General features: G+C 40.7%; 1 protein-coding gene across 2 annotated transcripts in view; it reads left to right on the top strand.

Annotated features, from left to right (window-relative positions):
- Positions 1 to 14,554: 14,554 nt before the first annotated feature.
- ANXA13 (annexin A13) overlaps positions 14,555 to 16,531 on the top strand; it is a 55,048-nt gene continuing 53,071 nt past the window's right edge. The window contains exons 1-2 of one of the 2 annotated variants that reach the window (XM_006179731.3): positions 14,557 to 14,669; positions 15,808 to 15,930. In XM_006179731.3, the coding sequence (XP_006179793.1) occupies positions 14,655 to 14,669; positions 15,808 to 15,930 (138 nt within the window). In that variant the 5' untranslated portion in view covers positions 14,557 to 14,654. Of the gene's footprint in view, positions 14,670 to 15,807; positions 15,931 to 16,531 lie in introns of both variants that reach the window. The other variant, XM_006179732.3, reaches the window with a different exon arrangement.

Here is a 16,531-nt window from a genome sequence, read left to right on the forward strand (position 1 = left end):
CTGTATCTAAAGAGAACTGTGAGTCCTTCAAAGGATCAAAGTTTCCATGGGATTCCTTTAGGCAGATAAGCCTGACCCAGGCTACCGAAAGTGTATGGGCCAAGATTGCTTCAAGGACTCCAGCAATAAAATGAACACAAACGATTGCAATTAACTCCCAAATGTGAAAGAAACACCAAGCAGTTAATATCTGGGATTAAAGGAAATCCCAGAGGAAAACCTCTTACTCTGTAAATAGGAGGAGAAGATGGGAAAACTCAACACCTGATTCTTGCAGCCCCAAAACAGAAAAAGAGTTAGCAACTGACTTTGCCTTGCTGCCAAATACTGATTTCTGATGCTAGAGGAGGATTAATTTAACCAAAAGATACATTCTTTCAACAAAAGTATGTCAAGTGATTTCTATATGCCAGATCCTATGCTAAGCCTATGGGAATATGGACACGAATAAAGCATGATCCTTACCCTTAGATAATTCACAATCTAGAAGGGTTGAGAATCCAGGTGCTTAATTTGATGGAACATAAAGCAGAACACAAGGATGAGTACAAGAGGAGATGTGGGTCCAGTGGAAGGCAGTGGCTCTTCTGACTAAGGATTCTGGAAGTAACCATGGAGGAAATAGCTTTTTTTTTTTTTTTTTTTTTTTTTTTTTGCTGGGCTTTAATGCTTGGCCAGATCTGAAGGTGGGAGGGAAGGTGTTTTGGCTGGCAGAGAATGGCATGGGAGATGTCACGGAGGCCTGGGCATACTAAAATAAAAAGGATTAGCTGACGCTTTTGCTAGACTCTGGTGTCTAATAAGATTTAAAGATTTAATGACCAGGAAGCCCCACCTGAGAGATGACTTGTCCTCTTTTAGCTTGTCAATGTTTTATGATGTATTAATACATTCTGATCATAATATTGATCATTGTATTTTAAAATCCTAACAAACATATTCAAATACAGAGGATGGACCTAATTTATAATCTGTCCTGTTTTTACATAGAACATCCTCCCCCAAATTTTTATATGACCAAACACCAGGACAAGGAAAGAGATGTGGACTGGCTTAAATATTTAAAGAGATTAAGGTCACTTGTCATTTCTTTCCAAGCCTATGGTCACTAGCTTCTGAAAAATGAAAAGCTAGTTGTTCATTTTATAAGTAAACCATGAAGTTAAAGATTCACCACATAGTGCATGAAAAACCAATAGCTGGTACAAGCTGGTACCGTATATTTATTTCTGATATGAGAAACGAGACACGCCTGTTATTAACGAATAATGACATGATACTGAGAAAGAATACAGTATACCCTGGGAAACATACCAGAGCTGCTTAGTCACATCAATTCATCATGCCAGTAATTATTTCTAGGCTTCTCACCGAGAGACTTCAGAATTCTCTAGACCAAGAGTTCTCAACTAGGGGCAATGTCGTCCCCAGGGGACATCTGACAATGTCAACAGAAATGTGTGGTTGTCACAGCTGGAGAAGATAGTACTGGCATCTTGAGGGTAGACACCAGGAAAGCTGCCCTAAAATGCATAGGACAGCCCCACACATATGGGAAAAAAAATAAAAGAATTACCTGCTCAAAATATCAACAGTGCCCAGGTTGAGAACTTTCCTTGGCACAAAACCATTTGCCATGAAAGTGAGCATTCTAAAAGTGTTCACTCCCCAAATTTCTGACTATAAATCCTAACTCAGTTCTGCAGATTTTTGGTGCAATCATTGTACTGAAGTCCACATCCACCCAAATTGATGGTCAGATAGAGAGGAGTGGCCTAAATTCAAATCCTCATTTGATTATTTACTGAGTGGAACTCTCATTGCTTAACCTCTTTGTGCCTTAGGTTCCCCATCTGTAAAATAGGGAAAATAATAGTTACTGTCTTATGAAGTTGATGTGATGTTTAAGTAAACAAACAAATGTAAAGTGCTTAGAACAGGGTCTTGCCCACAGCACTAAATAAATGTAAAATTTTGTATTATTAGCATTCATATTATCACTTGGCACAAATAGAAATGTAAAGATTTACATTTATCTAGACTAATTTCCAAAAGCTCAATCATTTGAATAATAATTTTATTATTTCCAAGTATCATCTAAATTACCCTTTACTCAAGATTTTTCTTTAAATTGTCACACTTCACACTCCTTATAAACTTTTCTTGTCCTTCACGGGTTTGATATCTTAATTTATTTTCCTAATACACACAAAATCATGCAATGCTTTTTGTGTGTGTTCCACATCAAATCATCTTTTGTGCCCTCCTGGTAAACAGACCACAGTTAGACAGCCAACCCCTTTCTCGTGGACTTTTGTCATTCATTTGACTGCTCAACAGCTAAACATTTCATTAACCTTCTTGGAGGCAGAGTCCACCTCCCATCAAGGAAGTTATAAATGCCAATATTCTCTTTCGCAGCTGCCTTTGCAGCTGAGCCATGAGTACATGACCTCGGCTTCCCCATCAGATGTGCTCCTGCCTGAGTGCGAATCAGGAGCTGGTGACCAGAAAAGGCAGCCACGTATCAGCCTTCTCCGTCTCAAAAGATGAGCTTTGGGGGCTATAGAGTCACACAGCCCTGGGAGGCTGAGGTGGCAGGGATTTTCCAACTGGCCCAAGACTCCCCAGTATCGAGTGAATTCCCAGAACTGCAAACTCACATGTGAGAGGGACCAGGCAAGTCAGACAAGCAACGTGAGACAGGTCAGGGGTGGGGGGACCGTGGGAACTTGAGGTCTCACTCTGCATCTCACATGGGCATCTACTGCTCAGTCCCAGCCATTTATTTTCATGTGGAGATAGAAGCCCTGTACTGTCAGATCTGATTGTTCAAGAGAAGCCAGAATTCTGAGTTTTATGTGAAATTCACGGGCCACCAATTCAAATAAACAAATAAAAACTCATTTGTGGGGCATCCCTGATGGGCATGTGCCTGTGAGCGGCTTCAATCTCAGACCATCACATTGCAAACTCCAGGGTATTCCTAAATTCCTTCACCTCTCACCTCCCCATCAGTGGAAGGTTTTACTGAGAGAGAAATTAAAGCAGCCTCTCTACCCCTGTAATATTTGTAAGACTTCAAGTAGCTAATAATATCATTAGTAACAATATTATTAAGTAATAATAATGTCACTTAATCTTACTAGACATTAATATTTATTAGGTAGTAACAGTAGTAAGCAATGGAAATAGTAGTAAGACTTCAAGACTTCCACATTTTCTGCTAGCCTTCCAGGTAGAAGCCTTATTCCCTGAAGACAACACAGTTCCATGTCTCTGTACTTCTGCTCATGTTTCTTCATCTTCCTTTATCAGCCTCACTTTGCCTGTTTACTTTTCCTTCTGAACCCCTACTGAAAGGTCACCTCCTTCTGGAAGCCTTTTGTGATTTCCTCTCCCGCTTCCTCCTTCCTTACGCATCCGCCTTAGGTTAGGTACATTAGGGGGTACAATCCCAGGGCAGCAACAGTGAGGGGAAAATAGTATGAGTTGGGAAAGGACAAAAAGCAAACATAAGATGCTATGTTCCTAAACAGGACACCACTTCTCAAAAAAACACAGTCACTTAGTCCTGTGTGATACCCTCAAGATGCAGTATGAAAGTACTGTACCTCAAAACTGTTATGGGGGGGAGGGGGTAGGAATCTGTCTGCCGGCTCCTTCCTGTCTCCAGCTTCGCACTGGTCAAAGTGACTACCCCGCCCCTACCAGAATGAGTGTCCAGGTGCACACAGGTCTAACAGGCCCAACACTGCCTCCCCCGTGGCACTTTCCCCATCGTATGAAATGATGCTTATGTGCATTTTCAACCATTACATAATCAGTGACACCAATAGCATCTTTACCACTGTATCTTCAGTATTTGCAGATTGCCCAGCACACAGAGAGGTAGGTGAATTTGGTTTAGTTCGGCAAATATCTGTCAACCATCTAGAGGTTGTCATGTGGAATGAAACACAGAGGTGGGTGATAACCATGTTGAAATACCAAAACCCATTTCTCTACTCAATACTGCAGCTTTAACAAACCTTGCCGTATTAGGATTCTCCAGAGAAACAGAACCAATAGGATAGAGAGAGAGAGAGAGAGATTTATTATAAAAATTGGATCACTGTATATAAGAGGAGATTTATTACAGGAATTGGTTTGCACAGTTGTAGAGGCCAAGATGTCCCACAATCTGCCATCTTCGAGTGAGAGAACCAAGAAAGCCAGTGGTTATAGTTCAATCTGAGTCCAAAGGCTTGCGAACTGGGAGCTCCAATGTCCCAGGGCAGGAGAGGATGGGCGTACCAGCTCAAAAAGAGAGAGCAGGAATCGGTTCTTCCTTCACCTTTTTTGTCCTACTAGGGCCTCCAAAGGATTGGGTGGTGCCTGACCACGTGATAAGTGAGGATCTTTTTTACTCAGTGTCCTGAATTGAATGACGATCTCTTTTTGAAATACTCTTCCAGCCACACCCGGAAATAATGTTTTACCAGCTACTTGGGCACCCCTTACCCCTGTCAGGTGAACACATAAAACTAACCAGCACACTTGGCAACCCAGGGTGCACTGACTTCTGGTCTCACTCTGCATTCTCGCCCCCAATGGCCTCTCAGGCACCGAGATTCTCTTCAGGTACCACAGGGCAATCTTAACGTGGGTGGTGGCTCCAGACAAAATTCCACCAAATTTTTAAAAATCTGCAGCGGATATAACATCTATAATTAGGCACCTGGGGTTTTACTCCTGTGATGTTGATGCCAAGTGGCATCCACAGGCCTATACACCGCAATTGATTTTTCTACAGGAAGGTTTTTGCGCATTTTTTTTCAACCAAATAAAAATGTTCCTTTAAATGGCCTTTATTGTACTACTTAGTTTTAAACACTTGCTCCAATAGGATTTCTCTCGACCCCCAGAATCCCTGCCGGTGACACTGAAACAACAACAAATGGGCACTTTTATATAGAAAAGGAGGGTCCACCCAAATGGGATTTCTGTATTTGTTACGGGGGAGGGGAGGTGGTAAAAAATGTACCTTTTGCAATTATTTCCACTTTTCATTTTGTGCATCCACTTAGCGCATAATTATTCTTTGTATGTTGTTTTCTCAGCTATTTACTAGACATCTGGGTACAGAGCACCCAGCTAGCCCTCTTCCCTCACTGATACTTTCAAAGGCTTCGATGTTTTTGAACCATTTGACATGTTACCTCAAAAATAATTTGCAAAACTTTCAATTCTCTCTTCTCTAGGGGCTGATAAATATAAGAGTGGGATTAAAAGGTGGATTTTGAAAAATAAATTATGAAAAATAAAATAAATTAGCATATCTAAATTATGAATTAAATTCCTAGTAAGGCTTGATTCCATCTGTTACTTTAAGAATCCTAACTCTAAAAGTAATCTTGACTATCGGGAAAGGACAGGAAGCCTCGTTATCTGTTAAAAAGTGACCTATAACCTTCATCTCTTCATTCTTCAGCAACTGCATTTCCTATGGCATCCTGGTCCGCAGGTGATTTATTAACTTCCTGTTGTATTAATTATTTATCTGTTATCACTGTGCATGACTTGTATAATTTTCTACAGCCTTTATTTCAAAAAGAGTTTGCGAACATTCATGAGATCTGAAATGCAGGCTGAAAAAAATGTCTATGGACATTTGAACAATGTCTTACTTAGTCTACCTTTTGCCATGTGTAGTTCATCAAATAAAGCTTAATCAGACTCCTGAGTGGAGCCCACACATGCTGTGGTCCTGGGGAGGGCAAAGGGCCTCAGAACAAATAACTTTCAACATGTACCTTCTTTATAGAAAGTTCAGGTCTTGAAGCCAGCCAGAAAAACAGAGCCAAAATGTAGGGGAGTTCAAAAGACATGGAACTTTTATCCTAGGAATCTTCATCGCTGTGTACCCTTATAAAGTAAAATTTAATTTATAACATGGAACAGGCTTTCAGATGCCATAAAAGTAATAGGAGTCTGAAAGTGAAGGTCTTGCATCTTGCTACTGACACTGCTTTGTCCAGAATCATGAAATGAAAAGCTGGAAATAGAAGCATTCTTTCCCACATTAACACGGGCAGTGTTAGCCTTGGGCACATTTTTGGCACAGCAACACAAAAAAGTCTGTTACCGATGTTAATACGTTTTAATAAGAAAGGTCTAGATAAATGGTCCTAGGTGGAATCATAGAATCAAAGTCGTTGTAAAGCAGATGGTACTTTGTAAGGTACCTGGTTTAACCCCTGTTGCTTTAGAATTATAAAAACGGAAGCACATCAAGAGGAAGGGACTTGGGTCATCAGTTAATTACAAGGATGTAAGGTGGGGTGGAGCATCTTGGGACTGAGGTTGCCAGGGAGACCTGTATGTCCCTGCAGTGACCTTGGGCAGGCAGCCACCTGCTCTACCCCTTCGCAATCAGGCTGGCCCTGATTCTAATCAGATTTCTTTACACAAATTAAATTTACTCATTCTAAAAATTAAATTAATTAAATAAAATGTCATTTATTATTAATTCATAATTAAAAATTAAAGCTATCTGAGAAAAGACTGCTTCTGTTCATGTGCTATGTATATTCCCGGAAATCTATAAGGTTAATCACATACTCTTTTTCATTACAGATTGCTGTAAGATATTGAATATGGTTCCCTGTGCTATACAGTAGAAACTTACTGTTTACCTATTTTATATATAGTAGTTAGTATCCGCAAAGCTTGAACTCCTGGTTTATCCCTTCCCACCCCCTTTACCCCCGGACGTCTTTTAAATGCTAAATCAGATCTGCTCTCTTATCTAAAATTCTTTAGTGATTCTGCAGTTCCTTACAAGTAGATTCCAAGTCCCTCACCCTCAAGGCCCTGCCCATCTCCCTGCCTCACTCTCATCCCACTCTCCCCACCCTCCAGCTTTTCTGTACAAGGACATCTTTTCTCTGTTATTCAAATGTACCAAGGCCTTTTGACCTCAAGGCCTCTTTTGGCCTTAAATCGCCTCCCCTAGCCCTTCAAACGCTGTGTCTGTCGACGGGGCTCAGCCCCCAGCCCCCTCCTCACACAGGCCTCTCCTTCCTGCCCCCTGACAGGTGGCCGCCCCAGCTGCTCACCTGCATATCTCCCTGTTTCTTTATCACAGCCTCACACTTTTCACAGTCTGTCACTATGTTGTTTGTGTCTTTGTCTAGACCTTGTATTTTCCCCCACAGAAGGGGCATACCACCAGAACCCGGACTCGGCCTCATCACCACCAACCCCCAAAGTCTAGCAGAGCACCTGGCAAGTAATAGATACTCAGTGGATTATCTATTCAATTCATTTAATTCATTAACTAAGTAGTGGATTAGAATGCGCTAATTCATCACCTTTACAAGTATGGTGGTGGGAAACAATTTAAGGATTACAAAATCACTTTCATACACATATCTGCTCACCTTTGAGTATGTAGGTGAGAATCCCATCCTTCCAAACCTGCACTGGTTTCAGGTGAGAAAAACTCACACGTGTGCACACACACACTTTTTCCAGACAAATCATCCATTTATTTAAGGAATGTCTGCATAAATTAAATTCCTGCTCAAGAAATTTTTATACTTCTTGGGGTTTGTCATAATAAAATCTGGCCTGTGACAGCTTTCTAAAGAATTCCTTCTTCTCAGTTACTCACTCAACAAATATATGTATATATCTGAAAATATATGTATATATATGTATGTATATGTTGCTTTGCTGTACACCTAAAACGAACATTGTAAATCAATTACACTTCAATAAAAAATTTTTAAAAATTAAAATTCCTTCCTTCCTCTTGGTCACTTACTCCACAAATACATGTCAGCTACCATTATTACCATGTGACAGGTGCCATACAAGCTGCAGACCTAGAAAGGTGAAAAGGAGAGAGTCACTGCCTGTGGGCAGTCCTATTCCAGGGTGAGAACGTGTCAGCAGAGAAACAAATGAAAACTGTACTGTGGGGTGAGGGCTGACCTGGAGGCTGACCGCATCCCACAATGCTACATATCCATTTGTTTTATCTCATTTTTTTTTATCACTTTCTCTGATGAACCCTCTTGACTTCTCTGATGGGCTCTTTTTCTCTCTCTCTCTCTTTTTTTTTTATTTTATTTTTTATTGAAGTGTAGTTGATCTACAGTGTTAGTTTCAGGTGTACACAAGGCAATTCAATTATACATATACATACATGTATATATTTTCTGTACAGATTTTTTCCACTATATGTTATTACAAGAAATTGAATATAGCTCCCTGTGCTATACAGTAGGTCCTTGTTGTTTATGTTTTATATACAGCAGTGTGTATCTGTTAATCCCAAACTCCCAATTTATCCCTCCCCTACCTTTTGCTGTTTGATAACCATAGTTTGTTTTCTGTGTCTGTGAGTCTATTTTTGGTTTGTAAATAAAATTTGTATCTATTTTTAGATTCCACATATAAGTGATATCATCTGATATTTGTCTTTCTCTGACTTACTTCACTTAATATGATCATCTCTAGGTCCATCTGATGTGCTCTTTCCTCTTAACCACCCTACAAATATGCTTTCCAAGCACCACTCTCAGCCTTCTAGTCTCTTTCTCCGTGCCCTGCCTCTGCACATCTCAAGACTCCAACACCCGCAGGTGGATGGTGCCCTGACCTGACTTCTCAGACAAGCCCAGTTCTACTTCCTCCACCTGCCCTCTGAACTTTACCCTTTGGGGTTTCCTGGCAACTCAGCTTCTATATTTCCTTGCTAGAGTAGCTCCTTCCTTGGATGTCCCATTGTGAAAATGCCAGCATGGAGTCCCCATCTCTCCCGCTTAAACCCTTGAGAGTTTCCCGTTTGCCACTATCCAAGGGCAGCCATTCTCATCCATACCAACGTTCCAGCCTCCCTGTCCATGTCTCCTCAGCTGCCCCTCTCCCTCCACACACCACACTCCTGGTCGCTTCTCATCACTCCCCAAATGGCACTCACCACTTCCTGGACCGTCCCTTCTGTGACCTTCCCCACACCCCTTTCAAATTCTTGCCCCATCACAACTCCCAGAGTAAAGCATGTGCCCCACTAAGTCTTCCTCATCCCTTTGGGCCCTGTTTCTTCTTCCCCAACCTCTGTAACACAGCTCGCCTATAACAATCATTTAGCACCTCAATCAGATCCTGGCTTCCAAATGTACTTTTTAATATCTATCCCCTGCAAACTAATTTTAAGTTCTTGGAAGGCAGGCGCTGTTTGCTTTCCTTTCTTCTGCCCCTAGCTCGGCGCTGTAACACTCCTCACTAAGCGATGGATACATATGTATTAATGAGTGCTGGGTTCTGAAATCCTGCAGTGTGGACCCAGAGTGGTGGTTCATCTTCAGAGAAGCACCAACAATGGAGCCCCATCCACCAGCCACAAAGACAGATGAGCTGAGGCAGAGCTCACAGGGACAAAGTCCACAGGACAGAACCATCAGAAGAAGGACACAGCCCCGGTGCCTGGACAGCTGTTGAATGCGCTGGTGGCAGCCGACCACAGGCAGTCAGCCAGAGAGGATGCACAGAAAGCTGTGCTAGAAGTGAAAGCTCCAAGGGACGGGCTCTCTGCTCCCCTTTTGGTGGCCCCAGGGCCAATCCTCAGTGTTCAAGAGGGTTCAAAACCCTCCAGGCTACTACTTCCACCTCCTCCTCCCATCATCATGTTCTCTCTCTCTCCCTTTTCCCTTTTCTTTCTCTTCTCTTACTTCCCTTACGCTGTCCCTTTTGCGCTTCTGCAGTGGACATCTCTTGGCCAGCCTACCGTACTTTTACCCTTCTTTTATTGTGAGGAGGAAAATATGAATTCACTGACAGCCATTTTGCCTTTGAGATGGGGTAGGGAAGGGATCCTTTTGAGAGGAGGGAAAAGCAGAACTGACAAATGGAGAGAGACAGTGGATCCTGGGGATATATTTTTGAGTCGCTGGATCCAGCTATGCCTGAAGCTGACTATTTTTTCCAATTATGTGAGCCAGTAAATTCCTTGTTCACTTAAGTTATTATGAGTCAGATTTTTAGTCACTTGCAACCAAAAGAGTCCTAAAATAGCTTCCTAAAGCCAAATTGTTCATGGTATTTTAGGTCTGGAAGTAAATGTAGAGAGGAAGTTCATGACATTTACTTAGTTGAAACCCAGGAACTAGAGAGAGTGTGACTGATATGATCACACCCCTAAGTTGTACCAGAGACCAGCCTAAAACTGGCTCAGGTCTTTGCTCTCCCAGTGCTATGGTTTGTTTTTTTTTTTTTTTAGTTTTTGGGGTTTTGCCACAAAATGCTACATTAGGTCAAGGTGTTTTCTTCTTATGTAGATGTATTATTTCTCCACCTAGAACATAACATCTGGCAGGGAGGGGTGAGAGCTGTATTCTAGATTTCCCGTATGCCCTGCAGCTTAGCATGTGGCAAACTCACAGTAAGTCCTTGTGAACCCATCAGTGAGTTAAGAAGGGATTTTAACAAACATGACAAAATGCAACATTTTTTGCTTTTGTTTATGTGGAGGAAAATATCAGTCCAAAAATCATCTATAATTTTTGGGTTCTATCTAAATTACACTAAATAAATAAAATACTATTAATTCTCCCAGCAGAAACAGACACTAGGCAAATGTTCAACTTGACTTTTATATTTAGAAGCTCAGCATCCATGTGCTTTTGTTATTTTGAATACTGTATGGGCTAAAAAATAATCTGAAATACTTGTGGTCTTATTATCACATGAGCTTTTCCCAAGGTATTTCTAAATGGGCGTTTTATTAAATACAAATTATGCAGCATAATGTATTTGTTCTGAGAATCACAGCAACTGATGAGGCTTTTATGTTTGTTTTGGGAGATGTTGCATTAGCTTCCCAGGGCTGCTGCCAATAACAAAGTACCACAAACTGAGTAACTTAAAACAAGGGAGATTTACTGTCTCACAGTTCTGGAGGCTAGAAGCTCAAAATCAATGTGTTTGCAGGGCCACTCTCCTTCTGACATCTGCAGGGGAGAATCCTTCCCTGCCTCTTCCTGGCGTCTGGCGGTGACTGTCAGTCTCTGGTGTTCCCTGGCTTGCAGCTAAATCACTCCCATCTCTGCCTCTGTCATCACAAGGCCTTCTCTTCACATGATATTTTCCTCTTCTGATATGGACACCCATTATAATGGGTTCTGGCCCATCCTAATAACCCCCTCTTAGTTTGGTTACATCTTCAAAGACCCTATTTCCAAATAAAGTCACATTCAGAGGTACTAAGGGTGAGGACTTCAACGTGTCTTTGATGGAGGGGAGGGGGTACAATTTAACCCATCACAGATGTATAAATAACATTTTTAAGAGGTGTTAGAAATTTCATCTTGAAGGGCGGTACAAAAGGAAAGACTCCTTTTGGCAAGGCTGATTTATGACTTGCTGTTCAGATTCATAAGGTTAGAAGGAGATTAGTAGTTTGGCTGGCATCACAATTTTGAGAACCACCAAAATCAAGCGATGTAAATGAACAGTCTAGTAGAAGATTATCATGCAGCCCCTGTAATGTTTAGAGTCACTAAATACTTATAATGATACCAACTTCCCCCCCCAAACTCCACCCATCACACTTCTTGTGCCCTGCTCCCCGCCATCAAGTCTGCTCACTCTTCTCTCCCAGGCTGTTCTTTTTCTTCGCTCTGGACCTCCAGCCCTGACATCCTCCCAGAAATGGCCTGGGGGTCAGAGGAATTTCCCTTCCTTCCCATCTTCTGCTGTCGCTTGGAATTACTCCAGCCACCTTCCCACATCCCCAACCAACTAGGGAAGGAGAAAAGGATGCAGCGACACTAGAAATAGTTCTATTTCAGTCACATCCAAATGTGATTGTGGGTAGATTTAAATAATCAAGAGCTGGCTATAGTAGTGATGATCTGGAAAAATCAGAAGGTGTGTCAGCTCCTTGCTTGGCCTCTAAGCTTTCTATCTTTCACCTCCCTGGAGCCATAAATGATATCTCTTCCTTAGGAATTTCCTGTGTTCAGTGATTGGGTACCCTTGCACAGAACTTATCTCCACACTGAGCGCCACACGTCAGATTACTCTGTTTCTTCTGAACTTTGAGCTTCAACGGCCGGGGGTGGGAGAGGAAGGGAGGGAGGGAGACCGTCACTGATCAAGGGTTCTGGGAGGGGGTAGTGACACAAAGCCAACACGGAGATGTGGCAGGGAAGACCTGGCCCTGAGAAGTCTAGGGCTGGGAAAAGGAGGCAGTGAACTAGAAAGCACAAATTAGACACTAAAGACAAAATAATAGAGAATAGTCAAAGTGTTAGCTGTTAACTTACATTTTCTTGCCTCCTGCCCCATTCCACTGTCAGCACTGGAGGGCAGTTCTGTCTTATGTGCCACTGTATCTCCAGCACCCATTATCCCACCTGGCACACAACAGACTCCAGTCTCTTTGGCCATCTTTCATTTCCTGCAATTTGCAAAGCTCTTTCCTATTTCTGAACCTTAGCACAAACTAAGAACACTTTCTCTTTTCAAATGATGATCTCCTTCTCATCCTTTGATTCACAGCCTAAAAGTTAGCTCCTTGAAGAGCTCTATCCCTATTTAAAGTAAATTTTACACACTCTCGTGCACACGTGCGTGCGCGCACACACGTTAGCCTCCATCACAGCATCCTGTTTGGTTTCTTCCCAGCCCATACAACAATCTGTCATGCGTTGTTCTTTGTGTATCTCCTCCACTTGGCTGTATGTTCTAGGAGGAGAAAATTCATAACCGTTTTGTTCACTGTTGTAGTCCCAGCAATAGAACATCTAAGACACTCAACAGATAAAGGTTAAAGAACAAAAAGAATGAAAATATGTAACCAGAATGTAAAGAATCTATATGAATTTTCATACTACGTTACATAGGAATGTAGCATAAAATAAGGATGGCATCTCAGACCAGAATAGGAAAGATGAATTAATTAATAACGACCTAGGATCGATTGAATAACCAAAACTAAAGCGGAATCCATTCCTTCCTTATTCTACATTAAAATCAATTCCAAATGAATGAAAGATGTAAGCCTCGAAAAATAAGTCATTAAAAAAACTTGAAGAAAATGTATAAGAAGTCTTAATCATCTTAATGCAGAGACTTCTTCTAAGTAAGCCAAAGAAGAAAAGATTGGCATATTTAAATACATAAAAACTAATACTTTCTTCACACGCACATACACACTCAAAACATAAACAGAGACAAAAGATAAATTGGAGGATTATAATCGCTACATTTCACAGGGACCTAGATTTTATGATAAATATTGTACAAGTAAATAACGAAAAAACTAATAACTCAAAATAAAAATAAAGGACATAAGCAGACTGCAGCAAAATTAATACTAATGACTTTTAAGGAATGAGGTATATAATTATAAAACTATCAATGGAAAAGAATGTAAACTAAACAGTGAGATAACCATTTTTTATCTTTGAAACTGGCAAAAGTGAAAAAGTCTGATATTCTTTAGTGTTGGCCAGTATGCGGGGACAGGAGCACTGGCATATTATTTGTAGGCGGGTATACACTTTGTCTTTTGAAAGTCAGCCTTGTGGGTCAGCTGGTCTTTGAAAGTCATTCAGCATTTTTTCGTCTGTGTGTAGGGCAACCTGGTAACATCTCTCGGAATTTTAATGCACATACTGTGGCCAGCAATTGCATTCTAAGATTTTGTATCTACAGGTAAACATGCACACATATGCAAAGATGCATAAATGAAGATATTCATGCAAAAGACCAAAAGAACCTAAATGACCTTGAATAGTGAACTGGTTAGGTAAGGTTTGGTTCATACCCATAGTAGACTACCCCACGGCCACTGAGAAAGAAATGCGTCAGTGTCTTGTATCTACTTGGTATATGAAATACTCAGTGCTGAATAGAATGCAATGTACAAACCCATTTGTTGAGGGGAAAAAAAAAAAGCCAGAGATAGACAGACAACCCCATAAACAGAGAGACAGATAAACATGGCTCTGTATGCTTACCATTTCTGGAAGGACTCACTTAAACATCAGGGGGAAGGGACTGAGAGCTCTGTAGGCTTACTTTTTATGGTACCTTTTCATATTATTAGGGGGAAAAAATGTACCATCTGCACACATCCCTTTTTAAATTTAAAAACTAGCTATATTATAAAAATGATGTTAGCATAACTCAGTGTAGCCTTCAAAAAGATTCTCTGTCATAATTATAGTGATATTAGTAAAATAAGAAGATTGTTCAATCTTGTTTGGTTAATGCTTTTATCATTCCAAGTTACAAAATTTTAAATGAACACCTAAAATTAAAAAAAAACACAAAGAGTAACATTAATAATCCAGGAATGAGACAGGTTTAGTCCTTTATTTGGGAAGAAGATATTCAACTTTAAAGGCCTACACCTGGTTTATTAATAAATATTTTATTTTAAAAAGATGGCCAACAAGGCAGGTAGGGCAGGTTAAGATCATTTGTAGCTGGGGCCGCGCCCTACCCATCCCCAACAACGTATTCAAATTCAGTGCCAAAAGTTACTTATTAAACTCAAGAGATATTATGCCCTAGGAAACCCATTATAAACTTGGCCTGTAGAAGAACTGATCTCTTAATGAAATACAGAACAACTGTCTCTGAAAAAAACGAAAATGGGCAATCGGCATGTAAGTATTTATTGCTTTTGGGAATCAAACCAAGTTCTAATTTTGCTTAGCATGTGGAGAAATTTAAACTATGAAATTGTGATTGATACTTACCATTGTGATCACCCCTAATTGTTGGTTTTCAGCACAGCATACCATGCTTTTAAAATGCATTTGGAATGTATTTTTTCTGCATTAGTCAGAAATCTCTTAGGAGGAGCTAAAGGGAAGTGTTTAAAACAAGGTAGTAAATAGGGCCTTGCAGAGAGCAGGTGGTTAAAATGGTATTTGAGGAATGTATAACTAAAAGCTGTTAGTCTCTAGCAAAGCTGCACAAAGCTTCCTCAACTGTGTCCATCAGTGTCTTGGGAATACAGGTTCACGGTGCAAGTATCGATAGACAAAGGTGACAGTACTCCTATAAGCCCATATAACTTGGATTGAAAGGTAAAGATACCCCAGTATTTCTTCTAAACAGCATCAATCATCAGATATTTGTAAATATTCATGGAATGGATTTCATATTTTCCTTTTCTTCTGAAATGTCTAGGCTCGTGTGAATAGCATATCTATAAATGATTAAAGGCTAAAAAACTGCCCAAAATACTACCATTTGGAACCAACTATGCACAAGGCAGGTCAGAGTTAAATCTTGAATTTTTTTAACAGCAAAAACAGGTATACCTAAAGCTTTTGCAAGAATAGTTTTAATAAGGTTTTGTGGTACCTACTGTTGCTTCCCATGGCAAGAAGGATTTATTGTCTGTTCACTAGGATCGAAGAGAATAAAACTCCAAAGTTTTTCTGTAAACTAGAACTTTGTTTATAAGGTTTTCTCCTTTGCTGTAAATTAAACTTGTACACAGATGGTTGCAAACCTACAAGCATCTTCTTCGGAGAGGCATTATTTTTTAAAATCATCTGTAAATAGCATTTTCAAACTAGCCAAGGAATCCACTTAGATTCTCTTTCAGAGACACTGAAACCCACTTTTACAATACTTCTGATTGATGCAGAGGACCTCAGGAAAAATCACTGGCCCCGCCTTAGCAGCTTAATTTAAGGAGGATGTTTTCATCCCTTGAAAGTCAACCCCATGGGGCAGCTGGCTTGTGTGAGTGGTCAAGCATTTTTATGTATTTCTTTTTTGAATCTTCAGAGCCAGTCTTACTCCCTGCCAGAAGGCAGTCAACAGTTGCCCAAAGGGCCTGCCCAACCCTCGGCAGCCGTGCAGCCTCGCAGCCACCCGTCAGGGAGGGGAGAGCCAGAGTCCCATCAGCCAGTAAGCACTTTATTTTCCCTCCAAATCAATCGTATCAATGGGCTTTCTCATGGGCCCCATATTACTCACAAATGACTTGTCATACTGGACCCTTCACAGTCCTCTGGTCCCATCAGGGATTGCTTCCAAGCAGGGAAATTTTTTTTTCCCTAGAAAATGTTACAATAATTGCAGCTAAGGTAAAAATGTAACCTCGGAACTCAGCTTCTCTTCCCAACAATGTCCCCTTAAGGATGCCCTGCAACAGAGTACACGATACCACACTATGCCTCTGTGACACTGTAGGAAATACAACTGGAATTTAAACATGTGCACAAGGCGTGGATATGTCCTCAGACTGTGTTTCTAAATAAGTAAATGTAAAACCTTTTTAAAGGACGAAGAGTGGTCCCAGTCACGACAAATTATTTGCATTAGAAAGTGACTTGAATGTGCACAAACTTAAAACTCCCAAGCTCATAGTTTTAAAGCAACTACAAAACCAAAGCAAATTTACAAACTAAATGCTAGTACAATACAAGTCAATGATGTGCGAAAAGTATGTTATTGATGTAGTGTAATAGATAACGAGATTGCTGAGATTAAATGCTGTGCTCAGTGT

The sequence above is a fragment of the Camelus ferus genome, chromosome 25 (assembly GCF_009834535.1).
Source record: "Camelus ferus isolate YT-003-E chromosome 25, BCGSAC_Cfer_1.0, whole genome shotgun sequence".
Lineage (NCBI taxonomy): Eukaryota > Metazoa > Chordata > Mammalia > Artiodactyla > Camelidae > Camelus > Camelus ferus.